We start from the raw sequence: 16320 nt of genomic DNA on the forward strand, positions 1-16320 counted from the left end.
TTTCAAATATTTAAGACTCATATATATTCTTTCCTAATGATTTACCAAGCAAATGGAAAGGATCTTCCCCTAACCTGAATAAAGAGGTACCTATGAAAGTTGACTTAAAATAAAAGGTATTGAAAAATGTTATTTATATAGTAAAATGAATATTTTTTGTTAAATTTAAAAAATTAAAAAATCATTATTAAGAAATTTGTGTAAAAATATTATAACTAAGAGTAATTTATGAAGAATAATTCATCAACGTAAGTTTTACTTTGTGAATTAAGAATGAGAGACAAATAAAGTTGTTCACGCGCCTGAGACTGGAGCACGCAACCCACAGTTATGCTCCTTTTTTTTTACTGTTTAATATTTTTAGAAATGTATCGAAAAAATATAAATTAAAAACATTAAAAAGAGAATTCATTAAATTAATAACTAATATTTTATTGTTAATATAAAATAATTGAGGGCCACGCTTGTAATAACAAAATTTTGAAATATAAATTAAATTATTTAAAATTTAAAATATTAATTTAGTTAATAAAGTGTTTAATTATGACTGCATGAAAGGAATGTAGAAAAATCTACATAAAATTTATCTTATTTTAAGTTATGTAAGCTTAATTTATAATACAGGAATGAATATATTTATATATATTTTTTCTTTTTATACTTTTCATGCTTTAATAAACTCGGACCTCACCTTTGTCGTCTTTCTCACTCTGAAAAAAGTAACGGCGACAAGCACTGTAGCACCGTTGTCACCGCAACAACCATCGATAGAACGCCGTCGTTTAAAAGAAGCTACGGAGATTCGCTACGATACTCAATTCAATTCCACGCTCTCGTACTATTAAAAGAATCAGGTTCAAATTTTCATCGCGTTCGAGCAATTTGGGTATCTTCATTTCCTCCAATTCAAAAGTTGCGTTGCAATTTCGAGGGTAATTCCCAATTGTTTCACCTGCAGTTTCAGTTTCCGGTGCCCTAGAAATCAGAAACGTTAGATTGTTGTTCTGTTATTTTATTCGCATGATCGGTACGAGGTTTCTGCTCAGTATATTGGTGCTCGGTTTTGCACTACTCGTCCGAATTGGACAATTGGTGAGAGGGTAATATCGATTTGTTAGAGGATTAGGGTTTTCACCAAGGTTTAAGGGATTTATAGGGTTTATATGGAAAGAGTAGCATTAGGATGCTTTAGTTGTTCTGAATTTGGTCCAATTGAAACTAGGGTGTCCCGTTGATTATGGTAGATTGAGGATGGTGAAGTTTTTAGGGTTGACTCTTGGTTATGCAGAAGAACCCCGGGAAATAGCGTCCAGGTCGAACCTGACCAGTGAGTCTGGTGAAAATGGGTGGCTCATCAGGTTCTTTGACTCGGCATTCTTCTGCGAGTGGATTGCTGTTAGCTACTTGTACAAGCATGATCATGCCGGGGTGCGTGATTATCTCTGTAATAGAATGTATACTCTTCCTTTGCAAGGTATTGAGAGTTATTTGTTCCAGATATGTTACATGATGATACACAAGCCTAGTCCATCCTTGGATAAATTTGTGATAGATATGTGCTCGAAGTCACTTAAGATTGCTTTGAAGGTACATTGGTTCCTGTTGGCAGAGCTTGAGGACTCTGATGATAATGAAGGCATTAGTCGGATTCAGGAGAAGTGCCAGATAGCAGCCACCTTGATGGGCGAGTGGCCACCTCTGATACGGCCTCAAACTGAACCTCCGAGTCCTGGAGGCAAGAGCCAAGTTTTGAATAGGTTACTGTCATCAAAAAATCGTTTGTTGTCATTAACGTCTTCACCTCCTACTCATAAGTCTTTATTATTTTCACCTTCCTCGGGAAACAATTTGCAAGAGGATGGCAACCCACTGTCTCCTGATGAGAACAAGATATTTAAGAAGTTTATGCCAGGTCCAAAGGTTAGAGATGCTTTGCTTTTTAGGAAGTCAGTGGAAAAAGATGATGATGGTTCTGAAAAAGATGGGTTTTTCAAGAGGCTTTTGAGAGATAGCAAAGGTGATGATGAACTGGGCCAAAAAATTCGTGACACATTTCTTTTTCGGAAGTCATCTGTGAAAGATGATGAAGACTCTGAAAAAGATAATTTCTTTAAAAGGTTCTTAAGGGACAGTAGAGGTGACGATGAAGACTCAGAAAAGGATAGTTTCTTTCGAAGGCTCTTAAGGGACAGTAGGGGTGAAGATGAAGATGTAGCTTCAAGTTCAGAGGGGTTATTTAAGAGGCTGTTTCGTGATAGCAAAAATGATTCTGAAGACAGAACACACACTAAATCAATAGAAGATGAAGAGAAAGAGAAAGATGGATTTTTCCGGAAGTTTTTCAGGGAGAAATTTGAAGATAGGAAGGATGGGAGTGATAGGAATGATAACAGAGATGTTTCTAATTCTGGAGAGAAATGTGCCAAACCTGCTGAAGAGGATGAAAAAGAAGGGTTTTTCCGGAAATTCTTTAAGGATAAACTTGAGGACAAGAAAGATACAAATGATAAAATTGAAGAGGGTACTACCAATGGTGAGGAAGAAGAATCTTCTGAATTTTCCTTGTTCAAAAGACTATTTCGTGTGCACCCTGAAGATGCTAAAAGTAGTCAGGCCAATGAAAACAGCAATAATAGTGGCTTATTTGAAAGTAGTCCAGGTACAGAGAATTTTTTCCGTAAATTGTTCAGAGATCGTGACCGCTCAATAGAAGATTCAGAACTATTGGGGTCAAAGAGACAGAAAGAGGTCTGTTGAATATTTGTTTATCTCTGGTTTATTTCTATGTCAAAATACCCATATACACAGACACCTTGTTAATTTCATTTTAATAAAAAAAGTTGTATTGTGGCTATCTGACTTCTGGATAGAAAGTCTGTTTCACAGTATCCATTTAGACACTGACATTGCTTAAACTTTTGTAACAGCTACTTCATTAGCTTGGCTACCTGCATTTACCCCTCCCCCCCCTTAACATGCTTTCAGATCTGTTGTGATGAAATGGTTAGGACTTAGGACGTTCAATCCTTCTCCTTGCTGCCCCTATTCTTACAAATAAAAACTGATTTTTGACACATTGTAGAATTAGGCCTGGCCATTAAGGACTTTTCTTGAGGGGGCATGTTAGTAAAGCCATTCATGAATTTTCACCTTATAATTTAAGCTTAAGCTTTCATTAGAGATACGGCAACAACATTTTTTGAAAGCAATTTGAATAAATGATGGTATTATTCTATAAGCATTTTCATGCATGATAGCATGACAATAGAAACAGTTCATAGTCATGATGTCTCTGATTATAATTTTACTACTTGTATTAATGCATTCAGAAATTTATTTTCATTTTATCCTTTATGTTTCTTTAGTTTTTAATATAAAATAAAGGGTGATTTCTCTCATATATTGCATTTTTATGCTTCATTTGGTGATTATTTACTTTTGCAGAGGCATCCTGGATCCCCAAAGCAGCAAAGTGAAAAATTGAGCACAAAGCCGCCATTACCAATTAGTCCATCTCAATTTCGAAAAGGAGCTTACCATGACTCACTAGAGTTTGTGCAGTCATTATGTGATACATCATATGGGTTAGTGGATGTATTTCCAATTGAAGATCGCAAAAGTGCTCTTCTTGAGGTTATTCTCTTAAATACCACTTTGATGCTTCATCTAGTCGACATGGTTAAAGATTGAAATATGTTTGTATTCTGTATACATGTTTGAACTTTCTGACATCTTAGTTATTCTTATTTTTCTAGTCGCTTGCAGAGATCAATATACATGTAGCTGAGGCTCAGAACACTGGAGGTACTCCTTAACATTATTTATATAGTTTGAATGATGTTATTTAAGGCAACAGATTCCTCTATTTTTTTGTATATTTCTACTGAGGTTAAATGTTATTTCCAAAGAGTGTGGTGTGTAAATTTTCAGTGGCAGTAATTCCCCCTTTCTTGGTATAGAGTTAGAAGCTTTACACATGTATTTTCTTGTTCCTTTCAATATATAACAAAATAACTGGCTTGTCTGGCTACCAGCAGATTTTTTGTAGAAAGAATGGTGAATTTTCCCCTACATCTGTCATTGATGTAGTTTTTCACTTCTCTTGGAAATAATGTTTAGAAATTAAGGGTGCATTTGATTGTGTTCTTTCTTTTAAAAAATATTTTGAAGAAAGGGAGGAAAAAAGAAATTGTTTGATAATCTTGTTTTAAAAACAATTTAAGAGTATGGCATGAAAATATCTGTTACATGAAGTTTGTTCCAAGAACAGTTTTTGAAAGAAAAAACTTAAAAATTCCATTTGATTGGTATATTTTTTTCATTGGAGCTTATTGCCAGCTAACTTCCATCCACAGCCACCAAAACTATTGCCCCACAGTGGAAAACAAGCCCCAGCAAAAATCTCTATTTGCAAACCCACCCCTGTTCCTTAGCCACTGGCCAAAGAAGCAGCCAGTCCAGCAATCCCTCTTGGTCATGGAAAAATTTGAAGCAGCATTGAAGGCATCTACTTCAGGCACAGGGCCTGTATGAGCCAGTCACTGGTCAATGGTCATCACTTCTTTAATGGCAATGGCATGATCCTGTTCTGCCAATTATGCATACCAGTTCAGGGAGACTCGCTGGCTGGTTCAAGAAAGAGCACTGGGTCAATCAGTGTTCCTGAACTAAAAGCCATTTGTGAACTCCATGGCCACTCAAGCGTAGCTCCCCCCACCCCCCTCTCTTAAATTTTTATAAACTCAAGTCTTGATTGGGCACATTGATGGAAACTACAGCATCGATGTGACCAAATGCTGGCCTTGTCATGGAAGCATATTAAGTTGTGTGATAAAGTTAGGTTAAGGGAGATGTGGTTTGCCTAATTTTTTTTTCAATATTTACTACAAGGATGAGACAAGTTGTTCTCTGTGTCTTTTAAGAGAGAACAAGGTAAAAAGAACAAAATTAACTAAAATATGTTCTCAATTTTATGTTTTAATGTCAGATTAATAAAAACAACTTTCAACCAATAAAATACAAAATACACGCTTTTTTTTTTTTTGTTTCTTAAAACAAAAAACTGTTCTAGAAAACAGGAATCAAACCGGATCTAAGTTTTTGGTGCTCATTGACTGTCCATTTCTATGAGGATCTGCGGAGAAGTTTTTCAATTATGTGATTGCAATTGTGGGCTGTTTTAAGTTTGATATTGTAAAGATATGTCCTTTTCATGTATGCCAATTAAGTTGCCACATTTCCCATTGCTTATTCTTTGTAAATTTTGCCTATGTTGTTACTTCTATGTGAATCTTGCTTGTTACACATTTCTAGGAGTTTGCTTTCCATTGGGAAAGGGCATGTATCGTGTGCTTCATATACCTGAAGATGAGGCTGTTCTCTTGAATTCTAGGGAGAAGGCACCTTACCTGATATGTGTAGAAGTTTTGAGATGTGAAATGCCAAGGTATACTTGGATAATACTTGACATTGAGAAGAATAATAGTTAAGTGAAAAGCATATTTTTTATATGTTCCCTTCCCTGCCAATTGTTTATTATAGTAATTCGAAGGAGGCATCCAGTTCCCAGAAACTTTCTCAAGGGGGAATTCCTTTGGCAAATGGAGATGCTTTCTTGCAAAAACCACCCTCTTGGGCTTATCCATTACGGACAGCACAAGAGGTGTACCGCAATAGCAATGATAGAATGTCCAGTTCAACTGCCCAAGCAATTGACCAGGCAATGACTCATGTATCTGAGGCAAAAATCAAATTTGTTAGTCTGAATCTTTCTGTGGAAACACAGTTAAATGGTCAACCAGAGAAGACTGAAGTGGCTGATCCACATGATGACAGTCAGCATTCTGCTTCAATTACTAGAGATGGTAGTGATTTGGAATGGGTACGAGTAGTGTTGACGGCTGATCCTGGCGTTAGATTGGAAGATGTTGAGGATCAAGCACCACCTCGAAGAAAGGAACATCGACGTGTTCCAAGTACAGTGGCAATAGAAGAAGTAAAGGTGAGTTTTTGAGTGCTTTTTAACTGCTATTGATGCTCCTATTAACATTACTTTTGTCTAAGCTTCTAGTCTTCTACTGAATTACTGATCATTGTTTGAGTCTTAATTTGGTATCAGACTTGGTTGGTAAAGGTGAGCTATGTCTCCTTAACAAATTACTTGTCATATATCTATCTGTTGATCTGGTTGCACCAAATATTGTGCAACCTATGATGTAAGAAGTTAACATTGTAGATTTTCATCCCTCATTGGGTCGATAAGGGTTGATTTTTCAATCAATTGTTGTTAAAGTGCACCATTTTAGAGTACTTAAATCCCTCCGGCCCCTCTGTTGCAGTGTATGTCCAGTGATCTCTGTCACTCTTCTCAATTCATGCTGGTTCTTGTAGTCTTGTTCCAGTTTCCCCTTAAAATGCATGTGTTGCTCGAGTGTATTTTCTACTCCCTATGATAAGAATTTGTCATTAATCCTGTATGCTTTGATAGTGTTTTCCCTTGTTTTTGTAATTGTTGTAAATTGTTTAAGGACCAGTAGAAGTTAAAAATTGCTTATAATATCAGGAATCTGATTAAATGTGGATATGATGTTTACAAAATCCTCTTTGCTATTTCCTATTCATTTCCCCTCTATAATAAGCATTAATTCTGATTACTATTATTCTTCTTTAATGTGTTTGATTGGAACTGTTTTAGCTGGTGTTTAATTTAAGAAACGTCCAGTTCCAGTTTTTTTTATCGTTTAGATAGTAACTTTGTATTATAAATATATTAGTAATTGTAGGCAAAAGCATTAACTCAGCTGATAAGTTGAACATGTCTAGTTTTTGTGAATTATGAAGATATCTCTAGTTCTAATTTCGTTGATCTTATTTGGTAGGCTGCTGCAGCAAAAGGAGAAGCACCTCTTGGACTCCCTTTGAAAGGTGCTGGTCAAGATTCATCAGATGCACGACCAAGTGTAAGCCATAATCATTGAAGTTTACTTATCCTCAGGATTGTTGAGTTGCCATATATGACATGATTCCTCCTAACAGGCTAATGGAATTACTCCCAGAGCCAGTGATGCCTTGTCTGGTGAACTTTGGGAGGCAAAGAAGGATAGGGTATGCAAGGCTTCCATATATGGGAAGTTGCCCGGTTGGGATTTGCGATCTGTAAGCGCATGTTTTAAGCAAAAGAATTCTCTTTATATGTAGCTATTTACTTATTTTGGTAATTCATGAAGACATGAACTTGATATTTATGCATAACAGTAAAAAGGAAAGCACCCGGGGATCTCTTGATCAATTGTATTTTACTATCTAATACAAAATCTCACCATTAGTTTCATTACAATATGTTTGTTTCCTTTCTAAATTTCTATTTGAAATGTTGATTTGGAGTCAATATCATGTTTATAAATGTGCATTGTAATTTCTGATGGGGGTTAAAAATGTTGTACTACTATGAATACATTTTTTCTGTACTTGAGGTTTAGTGCATTGGGTCATGAGCAGAAAAATATTGCTTGTCAAAGTATTTTCAAAATGGTTTATACAAATAAAGTTGAAAATTTGTGCTTTAAGAACATGCTTAAAAATATCAATAAAAAAAATCAGAAATAATTTTCTCTTGCTTGGGGGACTGTGCATCACTGATTTTAGGATTGCTGTCTGAAGACTCTTAGGAAAATGGGCTACTAATGAAATAGCAGCTCAATTCTCTGTATGCTGTTAGATTTTATTTAGGTAGATCTAAATTGTACATATCATGGCAGAACTCACATAGTAGATTCAGGAATGAAATATTTTCACTCAGCAAATGATATTTTCAGTGTCAAAAACACATTATCTTGTCCTTTTATTTTTTATTTAATAATCATGGCTGATGATGGGAATTGATACAGTCATGTATTATTTGAAATGTGTAATATTAACTGTCATATTGGCAGTTATGGGCAGAAATTAGGAGTAGTAATGTACTACTAGAATATGTGATAGAAAATAACTTCTGCTGCAATGCTGTTCTGTATTAGAATTAGAAACTGCCTCGACAACAGTTACATATGAAATAACTGATGCAGTTATGTATTTCAGTATATTTGATGGTTGGGTATGTTATTAGGCAGAAGGTGTTATCTTTTGCAGTTTGTGGGCAGAAAATATCTCTCTCTGGGACAGAAAGTGTGTTCCTGTATTATGTATGATTTCAGTGTTCAGTATTGTATTTATTAGTTTTCAATTGGTGTTCTATCGGTTGGTTTTTCTACTGTTTTTTTATTGCTTTACTTCATACCATGAGTCTTTTGAGCACAATGGTTCAATTTTCTCATTTTCACATAGGTTATTGTAAAGAGTGGTGATGATTGCAGGCAGGAGCATTTGGCTGTTCAACTTATTTCTCACTTCTATGGTTGGTGGTCTTTCTGATGCTATTGTTTTCCCCCTTCATGTTCTGAATTTATCCATTCTTGTTCCATTGATGTTCGCTATACTGCAAAATAGTTTTTCTCAATTGTGTTGTCTTTTGGTATTTGTTTCCCGCAACTTATGTTTTATATGATGAATGTTGGACAATAAGTATCTGTAAAAGGTTAAAGTCAACATTTTTTTTCCAAATTGAACAAGTATGAAAGGTAAAACTAAGACTGAGTTTACTTTTTAATAAACATTGTTTTAGAATTTGCCTACAGGTGCTTAGATTGAGCACAATCTGAATGACAGGAAACAGTTATTTGGTTAAGAATTAGGAAATTTCTAATCAGGTTTACATCTATTAGATGAAAATTGTTCATGTGCCTTTACTAGGGCTAGGCAAAAAGCTGTGTGGACTGAACCAACTTTGAACCAAACCAAAACCAAACCTTAAATGACCAACATTCTTGAAACTGGCTCTTTTCAAATCCAGATTTTTAAGTCCAAATAAATACAGCTGTTATTCTCTATGATTTGGTGAGTTTAAACAACAAGCTTCTTGTTCAAGTTATTCTTCTTTTTCTTGTCTTTCCACCCACTTCGCCAGATCCAAATGAAGCCTTTTAATCTTTAAATATCAGAACATTTTTTACTTGACTATTCCTGAGAAATTTCATTTTACTGTATTTGAAATAAATAAATAAAAAGCCATTGTGAGTCATGTAATTCTCTCTTCATATAAAAAAACAATGTTATTCAGGATCTCAGTTTAAGTTCCGTTGTGGATGTGCACTTCGAGAATTGCTAAATCTACTTGGTTGCAGTTTTTAGTGCAATAGTTATAATTGGAAGTATGTACTGGAGCATGAATCAAATTGTTTAGTGGGCAAGTTGGATTGAATGCACCCAAGTGTTGTTGATGAAACATAGTTGGATCATTTTTTTACCATGTTCTGAATTCTTATGAGAGTTTAAACTAGGATGCAGACTGTAGTCTCTGTGTTTCATAGACATTGTTGTTGTTTAAAACCATTGGATTTTGATGCTAGATATTTTCCAAGAAGCTGGTCTACCCCTCTGGCTGCGCCCATATGAAGTTTTGTGTACTTCTTCTTATACAGCTCTTATTGAAACAATTCCAGATACGGTAATCCTGTTCTCACTCATTTTAAATGTATTGAAGTGTCCAAGTAAGCCTTCATTATTAAAAATATTGGTGCTTTCCAGGCTTCTCTACATTCTATCAAAAGTAGATATCCCAACATCTCAAGCTTAAGGGAATTCTTCAATGCCAAGTATCACGAAAATTCTCCCAGTTTTAAACTTGCCCAGGTAATTTAAAGATGCAGATACAGAGTTATTTTAGACTAAACTTGTTCATCTTATGATTTGCACTGACTTCTTAATTGGCATTTCAGCATTTGTTCCACTAGTATGTGTATATGTGTTATGTCTTACTTTCTTTGTCCCTTCCCCTTTCTCATTTGATAATACTGTAATTCCCCACTTTTTTAAATAGATGGCTGATATGTGTCCACTTTGTTTTATTTACTTTAACAGAGAGAAGATATGAACAGAAATGATTTATGTTGGTTGCTTGTCTTCATCCTAGGAGAATTTATTCTTCATTCCCTTGCATAAATATTTGTCTAAACAAAATGAGAAGACTATCTGATTGCACCACCTAGTAAAGTAAAATGGACAATCTATGAATTTATAATTCAAGAGTTTCCATTTTTAAGTTGATACTGGACAATCTTGATGCTTTCTTGATTCCTTTTTTTGCAGTGGTTTTGTAATTTTTATCCTCCCTCTTGACTTACATTCTCCCTTCTCTATCTACACTTCTCATCTTTAAAAAAAAAATTAAAGTACAAGTTAATTACTTACCTATGTGAAATTGAACTAAAACAATATATGTTGCCTTGAATATTGAGCCGTGTTGATTAGACCAATGAAGCTTTGCAAATTGTACTATGTTAAAGCTGAAATTGTTAGATGAGAAACCGAGTTTAGGCTTACATATATTTGTTAGATGTTTTTCACATGTTAATGAAAGATTGGACCAAAGAAGCATGGATATTTATGGGTATTGTGTCTGACACTAAAGGAAATGGAATGCCAAAAAATAAAACACATACTTATAAATTCAGCAAAAAATACTAAATAATATATGATAAATTAATACACTACCAAAATTTAACGCATACAATCATTTTTGTATGATGCGAATGAGTTTTGATCCATTTTTATAATAGTTTGGCATAATTCTGTCTGCATTCTGATTTGCTTTTCTTGGTTGATGTTGCTGGTAGATTTAAATTATTAAGCACTGGTTTTTGTTTAGGTTCCATGCCTCAGAACTCCTTTCTGGGATGTACTAGAGTTGATTTCTTTCTATTCTCACTTGCATTGTGCTAAATACTCTGATTGCAACTTACTTTTCCTCTGTCCCTGTGCATTTTTTCTGGCATAATTTTACAAATTTTATCTTGTGTGATGAAGAATACTTGGTTATATGTTTAAAATGGGCAAGATTTTATTTCTGTTATTTGTTTTACACTTTTACTCTAATAATTTGTTTACTTCATTTGTTTCAGAGGAACTTTGTTGAGAGTATGGCAGGATATTCCTTGGTGTGCTACTTTCTGCAGGTGTGAAACCTCTTATTTACTGGTGCTTTACTTAGGTGACAAATTGAATGATAACATTTTGCTGTTTATTGCTATTGAATGCTTTTTGTCCTTCCCATCTCTCTTTCTCATCTAGGTAAAGGATAGGCATAACGGGAACCTCCTATTGGATGAAGAAGGTCATATCATACACATTGATTTTGGCTTCATGCTTTCCAATTCACCTGGTGGTGTTAACTTTGAAAGTGCACCTTTCAAATTAACACGTGAGCTTCTTGAGGTAAAACTGAGATTATTTTCCTTTTATTATATTCCCTATATTCAAGGGTCCTTTTGATCAGGAGCTATTAGATTTTCTCTATATAACGATCACATGTGATTGTGCTAGGTTATGGATTCTGATGCTGAGGGTGTTCCTAGTGAGTTCTTTGATTATTTTAAGGTGCTGATCAAAGCTCTTTCTGATTTTTCCTTGAGAGATTGCAGATGACATATGCAATTGTTTGCTCTAAATTTGATAGATTGCGTTGTTCCTGCATTTCACAGGTTTTATGCATTCAAGGCTTCCTTACATGCCGCAAGCATGCTGAGCGCATTATTCTTCTTGTTGAGATGTTACAGGTAATATTAGCTGCCTGTGATTCCATGATCACTAAATAAAGTGTGCCTGTGATAATTGTCTGGTTGTGACTTTTGTACTTTTATTTTCCCAAAATGTTAATTTATGCATTAATATTGTAATTTAAAAAAGGAAGAAACAACCCTTTTTATTCATGATACATTAATTTATGCATGAAGTTGATATTACATCTATTTGATTAGAGGCAAACAAGGGAAAGAGGTTTCCTTTTTTTTCTCCAACTCGATGATGTTTGATTGTGAACTCAGACTGTCTCATCTGGCAAAATGACTTTTTAAGTGACCTTTTGATTAATCGTTATTCTCAACTGTACTTGTACTATTCAGTACCTTGCATGTGTGTGGATCAGGAAATACCTTAATCTTTTCCTTTTTTTTTTGGGGGGGGTGGGGGGTATCAGGATTCAGGTTTCCCATGCTTTAAAGGTGGTGCACGGACAATTCAGAACCTACGAAAGCGATTCCATCTGAGTTTAACAGAAGAGGTTTCAATATTAATAATGTGTTTACTATAATATAAAATGTTTCGAGTGTGATTGTTAAGATTGTTGTAATTCTTTTGCCAGCAATGTGTCTCCTTGGTGCTTTCACTTATTAGCAGTAGCCTGGACGCTTGGAGGACACGGCAGTATGATTATTACCAGAAGGTTTTGAATGGAATTTTATAAGATGATTTGCTATGGTGATCACTTGCTTTTACATTTTGGCCAACCTTTGAACAGTGAATGCTCGTCAATTAGTATTTACATTTATAAGTCACTAGAGAGAGAGGTTGGTTCTCTGCGGAGTGGCTTTGAAGTTTTCAACAGAGGGAAGTTCGTAGTGGGGGACATGCAGCCTCTTTTCTATCAGGAAGATTCTAACTGTCCAAAAAATCTTAGAATAGTCTAGCAGGCAAAATTTGCTGAAGCTGGGTCTTTTTCATTTCTTTTCTCTCGTTTCATGTGAATGAAGCTCTGCTGCTTGAAGAAGTTGCATTAGCCTCCTAAAGGCAGGGAGACAATGCACAATGTACAGTGATTTGAGCTGGATGACTACATTGAAAATGGATGTCCAAATGGTTACTGGCTAACTGACTGATTCGTTGCATACAGTCTTGGGGGTGTGTTGAAAGTGCTGAGCAGATACCGAGTACTGACCACCTAGTACAGTTTGAATGACATTATGGAGGAAATCATGAACAAACCTCCAGTATTATCGAACTGCTCTGTAATTTTCCCTGATCGCTGTTCAATGGCGTCTGTCTTCCCAGAGTTGATTATTCAATACGTCACCCTGGAAAATTGTGATCCAAATTCTTTAATCACGTTTGATTGTATCATGTATAATTGATTTCACGGTGAAATTTGTCTCACCTTCAATCGTATAAAAAATATTTCAGGTTTGGTGGCTTTGTATCTGGATCACATTTTTTAAATTTTACTTGTATTATTTATCTCTGCATTGAACCAAGTCCATTGTGAACCGGGAGACAATGACATCAAACCCTGCACTTAAATACACTAGGCTAAAATATCGACTGTTGTAATAAATTAATTGTAAGAAGTATTACTCTCTTTATCTCATATATTAGTTATCATTTAATACTTAGTACACATTTTAAAAAACTAATGTACTGTCAATTATAATAAAATATATTAATTTTACTAAAATATCCTTATTAAAAATGACAGAATATAATACACATTTTCATCATCGTTATGCTTCCCGCAAAACTTAATCCGAGCTTCTTGTCCCATAACTATATATTATCTCATCAACTTTTTTTTATTGTACAATAGACTTGTACGACTATTATTACATGACTCTCAAATTTAAATTGAACTTAAATTTCATATTGTCCATTTTTTTTGTTCCCCTATAAAGGTATGAATCTTTACGGATTGACAAACTGTCTTCATGAAGATAGATTTAAATATAGATATATAAGAATGCTACAATGATACTGCTGAGAAAGCTTTTGCAATTATCCTTCATCAAGTACCTGCGTCAAGTATCTTGTTATTGGACTTGAACAGTGAGTCACTTGTAGAATCTTCTAACTTTGTATGTTCAGATTCTGCATCAAACAAATTTCGGTTTGACATAAACGTTGATCCACCATCAGAGGGAGATTGAAGTTTGATGGAAGGCTTCAACGATTGAAAATGAGAGTATGATAGAAAAAAGTTTACATCAATGCAGATGGGAGTTTGTTGAAGGTACACCTTTAAGTGAATTTTTTGAGGGCTTGAAAAACCCATGTTACTGGTTGTTTTCTCCTCTTGCCAGATTACCGAAATTAGCACAAACACAATGACTACACAACCTTGGAAGTTAGAGTAACAATAAATAGGTTGTTTTGGTGATGACTTGGAGGTGTATTAAGTTTAGGTTTTTTCAATAAACTAAATCTTTGGGGCTCTTTTTCAACTATTTTGCATCGAGAAGTTCTTCAATTCCCACTCCAATTTCCCTCTTCTAATAACTTCACAATTGATTAGGTACAAATCTTACAAAATAATTATGTTATGAGCAAATAAAACATAGTCCCGGCTTTTTATTCAACGCAGATTGAGGTTTGTTTGCTTTATTAGCACATCTACTTTTCCAGCTGGAAGATCCTCTCAGCAATTAGCATTTAATGGAGCCAATTTCTTGTCCACAAAAGCGGGGATGTAAATTGACCATTCGATTTGCACCCAAGTGGACTCGATCAAGTTGCAAACCATTGGCCGCAAAATACATAACCATACATTGGCTTGTGACTTGTGATATTGTTACCTTTGAGAAAATATTTCTTAGCATGATTGGGCAGCACTCTTTGAAAATGCAATAGGAGCCTTGAGCTTTTATTTTCACCTCAGGCATGCAAATAACAAAGGGGTGATAAAAATCCCCTGGAAAAAATTTTATCAGTTAGGGTTGCGTTAGACTTTGCAGCCAAAGTAAAAATTGTCGAAACCTTTCACATGTTGTAGCCAGCTGCTAAGATAATGATTCCACTTATCTACATTATTCAGCTCAAACAATTCAGAATCTCTCACGTAATTCCAACTCTACACTGTAAAAATGACAAACCACAGTACTATATTTATCTTGATTCAACGGCAAAAATTTCAGCGCCTCTTAAAAACGATCGGCCCCCACCAAATTTGGAATGCCCAGAGAAATACCGAAACCATTCCATAAACAACACATATTGCTGCTTCAAAGGTAGAGTAAGAAGTATATCCCATATCCTGGCAAGTAAAATAAAGTGCCTAATTAAAACATGGTTGCTATGACAGATATGAATACTCATGAAATAATTTTTCTATTAGAAGAACACTACATTCAAAAAGCTTTAACTTGGTTAATAGCCAATTACACACTTAAATAATCACTCTAAAACAAATTTCTGATGACAAAACTTAAGTTGAATTATCTCATCATAAAACTTTATACTTCATAGCATATTCTATTTATATAGGTTAGAAAAGATTACAACTTAAAACAAATTTGTCTTTTCATAACAAAAATGAGTTCAACTTGAATTTATTTTCTCTGTAACAACGAAAGGTTCAACTTCAATATGTTTTCTTCAAAACAACGAAGAATTCAACTTAAATTTATCTTCTTTATAACGATAACGTAGTTAATAATGAATTAGCTCTTAATAAACTTTGTTTATCTTTTAACGGTTTAATTTTTAACATTCTCTTTAAACTTGGTTTGATTATCCAAGTATAAACAAATTGACTTTGAGTGGTCTTATGAAAATATCTGCTACTTGATGTGCAATACTCCACCACACTTTCTTTATCTTTTATCAAGTCATGAGGCGCTGATGTGTTTGCTGCATTCACGGTATACTCAAGTGGAATGTGTATTATCAATATAGGGAATTGAGAAGATCCATCAAGATTAAGAGAAAGCAAAGTTTATCCATTTTTTGTAGTTATTCAGTTAAACCAATGATTCGTTATCGGAATAGATAGCAACAAACATCTCATCCATAAAAAGCTATCTTTCTCTCAATAATGTCTTTGTCATCTGATCCAATAGTGTTCCGTTCTCTTAGATAGGAACATATTTGATAAATACTGATAATTCTCAGACACAGTATTAAAATAGAAAATCCATTAGATAATGAACTATTGCTTCTAAGCCAGGCAATGAATTAACAATTCAAAATGCTTTTTCTAAGTATTTTTGATAAACAAGCATTTATATATAGATATAGGAGGATTTGATTGGGAAGTAAGAAGCCCCTTTGCAATCTCGCAAAGAATTCTTGATGTGAAAACACAAAGACAAAACATTGATCTTTGAATAGGAAAAGAGTGGTCCCAAATGAATTGACTTATTTGAAAAAAAGACTTGTTCTTTGGAAAATTTATCTCGTGTTTGATACTGCATAGTTCCACCTTATAAGAACTCTGAATCATTCTTGAAACTCATCCTCTTCATCATAAATGATTTGCTCGCTCCAAAATGACCCGGCCAATAGGAAAATTCCAATTCATTGGGCCTTTCGATACAATCAAATAGAAAGACCCAAGAGCGTCATATTCTAGGAGCACAAACTATGTCAAGTGTTCCATGGATGCAGTAAACACATTGACATTACTATATTTGTGACTTGATGACAAAGAAATTGTAGTGAATTATTGCGCTTATGAAAACCAAGCAA

At 34.5% G+C, this 16320-nt stretch overlaps 1 protein-coding gene across 1 annotated transcript; it reads left to right on the forward strand.

The window, feature by feature from the left end:
- The first annotated feature begins 710 nt into the window (after nt 1–710).
- On the forward strand, nt 711–13246 carry LOC113854021 (phosphatidylinositol 4-kinase beta 1-like). Its single transcript, XM_027484813.1, has 16 exons — nt 711–2748; nt 3445–3633; nt 3756–3804; nt 5314–5446; nt 5542–6001; nt 6879–6959; nt 7036–7155; nt 8323–8392; nt 9444–9541; nt 9622–9726; nt 10995–11048; nt 11164–11307; nt 11416–11469; nt 11574–11648; nt 12068–12151; nt 12233–13246. The coding sequence occupies exons 1-16, from the start codon at nt 1252–1254 to the stop codon at nt 12332–12334; spliced, it is 3315 nt and encodes a 1104-aa protein (XP_027340614.1). The 5' UTR covers nt 711–1251; the 3' UTR covers nt 12335–13246.
- Nucleotides 13247–16320: the final 3074 nt, after the last annotated feature.

Source organism: Abrus precatorius, unplaced genomic scaffold (assembly GCF_003935025.1).
Source record: "Abrus precatorius isolate BTA unplaced genomic scaffold, Abrus_2018 Scaffold11, whole genome shotgun sequence".
In the NCBI taxonomy this organism is placed as follows: domain Eukaryota; kingdom Viridiplantae; phylum Streptophyta; class Magnoliopsida; order Fabales; family Fabaceae; genus Abrus; species Abrus precatorius.

Bases quoted from the DNA above. Each gene is read 5' to 3' on its own strand.
- LOC113854021 (XM_027484813.1), top strand. From the start codon at position 1,252: ATGGTGAAGTTTTTAGGGTTGACTCTTGGTTATGCAGAAGAACCCCGG. The intron at 11,470-11,573 runs GTGCTGATCAAA...TGCATTTCACAG, and splicing joins AGTTCTTTGATTATTTTAAG to GTTTTATGCATTCAAGGCTT. The intron at 11,649-12,067 runs GTAATATTAGCT...GGGGGGTATCAG, and splicing joins TTCTTGTTGAGATGTTACAG to GATTCAGGTTTCCCATGCTT.